At 46.6% G+C, this 2,473-nt stretch overlaps 1 protein-coding gene across 1 annotated transcript in view; it reads right to left on the bottom strand.

The window, feature by feature from the left end:
- Positions 1 to 1,532, bottom strand: part of LOC105452235 — a 4,279-nt gene extending 2,747 nt beyond the window's left edge. Inside the window, exon 1 of the mRNA XM_011693183.1 lies at positions 1,368 to 1,532. Within this exon, the coding sequence (XP_011691485.1) occupies positions 1,368 to 1,523 (156 nt within the window). The 5' untranslated portion in view covers positions 1,524 to 1,532. The remainder of the gene's footprint in view (positions 1 to 1,367) is intronic.
- Between the last annotated feature and the right edge of the window lie 941 nt (positions 1,533 to 2,473).

The raw sequence follows: 2,473 nt of genomic DNA on the forward strand, positions 1-2,473 counted from the left end.
GAGTGAGGAGCAGGAGAGCATCCGGTGAGACGAACGTCGCTAATTTGTAAAGTCGCCCGTTTCCGCGAGACGAGAGGGCCGTGTGAGAGTATCAAGTCCTTATAACGGCCGCAAGGGCCGTGTAAGATAGAGCCGCGAGTCTCGCTTGTAGCAAGAATCCGAAATCGCACCGCCCGCTCGCTTGCGCTAATTTCGCGTCATTACGATTGTCGCCTTTGCGCTCGCCTTCGCCCGGCCGAGTCACCGCGTGTTTGTATCGTGTAATTGTAAGTCGCGAGAGCGCTCGTTTTGCCGTTCTGTGTATGTCGGATTGATTAGAGTCTCCGCGTGTCGAATTAAATTCTGTGTCGAGAGCGTTAACTTTCTTGTGTCGCGAAAAACAAGATTCGCCGTAGATCTCGGGCCACGTGCCCATGCACGCCGCGAACGCGTGAACCGCGTGCGCTCGCGCGCCGATTACCGCCACCGCGTCCGCCGTATATCGGACGTCCGGATCGTCTCGGGCAAGTATTTTGACTGGTAATTTCCGACGGGGAGACGGAATCGAACGATAGTCGCTCATTGTAAAACGCCAACGCAAAGCGAATGCAGATCCTCGGTCTCGTGCTCGAGAAGACTATTTGAGCGCCGCGGAGTAACCCCGCAAAGCGTACCGCGGCTCCACGGCGACGCGTTGCGTGATCATTTAAAGGAGCTCGTTCGGTTCCCGTCACCCCGGTTCGCCATCCGATACACACCCGTGTCCCGTATTACGTCCGTGACTATCTGTAATTCGCATAGGCGTCCTGGCGTGGCGTTAGTCCGCCAAGAATCGGCATCGGAATACGCGCTCCCCGGAGCTCTTTGCGCGCTCCGTCCCGCGCGTCCCGCGAGTACCACGCGAGGTGTTCGCCTCTGTATCCACTCGCCCCGCGAGACCATTGAAAATACATAGTTCTCTTAATTACTATTAAATACAGAAGCCATTATTTTCCTTCCTTGTCGCTCTCCTAAGCCTCGCATTTAACGAACCGCCCCTCTACCATTGTCGGAGCTGGTTAGCCGGCTTTCCGCGCCGTTGTTGTTCGCCCGTCCAAACTTTTCGCGAAGATCTAAGTTGCTTCGATCTATTGAGCTGTGCGTCAGGAATCGGAGATAGCTCGGATACTATATAAATTTGGTTCGCTCACGCGGGCCTGGCGCCCAAACCCCGCTTACATCCGCGGAGACGATTATTGTAACATCTGAATTATTTGTATCTCCGATCAGGACGCGAAACTCTGCTTGACCCGGACGTGCGAACCCTCGACAGTATTGCCTCGCACCCACGCGTGCGGTCGCAATACATATATTAATATACATATATATAATAAATATAATGTTTATACCTTTATCCATTTATCTGTTGATTTTGTTGCTCCATTTCCACAACTATTTAAGAGATCAGCTAATCGCTGATATAATTCGGTCGATCGTTTCTTTGCGTTAATGCCTTGTAAACGATTTTGGGCCAGAGCTGAGTGCTCCTCCATAAATTGTAACATAAAGAGCCGTTGCTCTGCTGTTGTCTTTTTCCTTTTCTGTCGATTAAAAATATATAATATAGTAACTGCAATACTTTGCTATATAATTGAGCTACATTTGAAAATGTTGCTTTCGAGGAAAATTTTACCAAAAAGCTATAGCATGCATAACGTAAACGTAAAATATAGTTTTTTAGTAAAATTTCCTTCTGAAGCAACGTTTTGGAATGTTTCTCAGAATCATTTTAATAAAATTATATTGTGCTTACATTTTCTGCTATCGTGTCTTTTTATACAAGAATTCGCTTACTATCTTCAGAAATAGTCGCGGTGTTGAGAACCTTCAAAGATACTGCCTCTCACTCTCTTAGTTGGAGTCGTACAATACTTAATTCTTTTTCTTTTTTCTAATTGAAAGGAACATCAAGATTAAATTTAGGTTATAAAATATAGGTTATACGTGTACAAATATTCCGATTAAAATTATAATCGTACGTTGTTGAGGATGGGTATTCAGGAAGCGGGATTACTCGATAAAATAGCGCGAGATCGGTTTCGTATAGAAAAAACGTGTATATATATTTTAGCCACTTGTGAAGAACTGAAAAAATTTTTGATAACAAGAAGTCGCGGCACGATGACGAAGAAGGCGCTCACCGTCTACAGCGCCACACGGCGCCACCGCTTAACAGCGTAATGGGGCGTTTACATGACAACACCCCAACTTATCGTAAGCTACAATCTAAGAAAGAACTCAAAGAAACAATGCTTAAGGCACATTAATATCACTGGCCTGATGAGCCCTAGTGACTCATCCAAGTGGCCCAAAAGTTAGGACGATGGTCAGTTGGACTGAAGATCCAAACCAACTCTTTGGCTTACGATATTCTGCAGACCCATACGTTGAGCGCAGAACTTCTGCTTCTGGCCCGTCACACCTTTGGTGAGACAGTCAGCTACATTTTCAGCAG

This window comes from Wasmannia auropunctata, unplaced genomic scaffold (genome assembly GCF_000956235.1).
Source record: "Wasmannia auropunctata unplaced genomic scaffold, wasmannia.A_1.0 LD336035.1, whole genome shotgun sequence".
Taxonomy (NCBI): domain Eukaryota; kingdom Metazoa; phylum Arthropoda; class Insecta; order Hymenoptera; family Formicidae; genus Wasmannia; species Wasmannia auropunctata.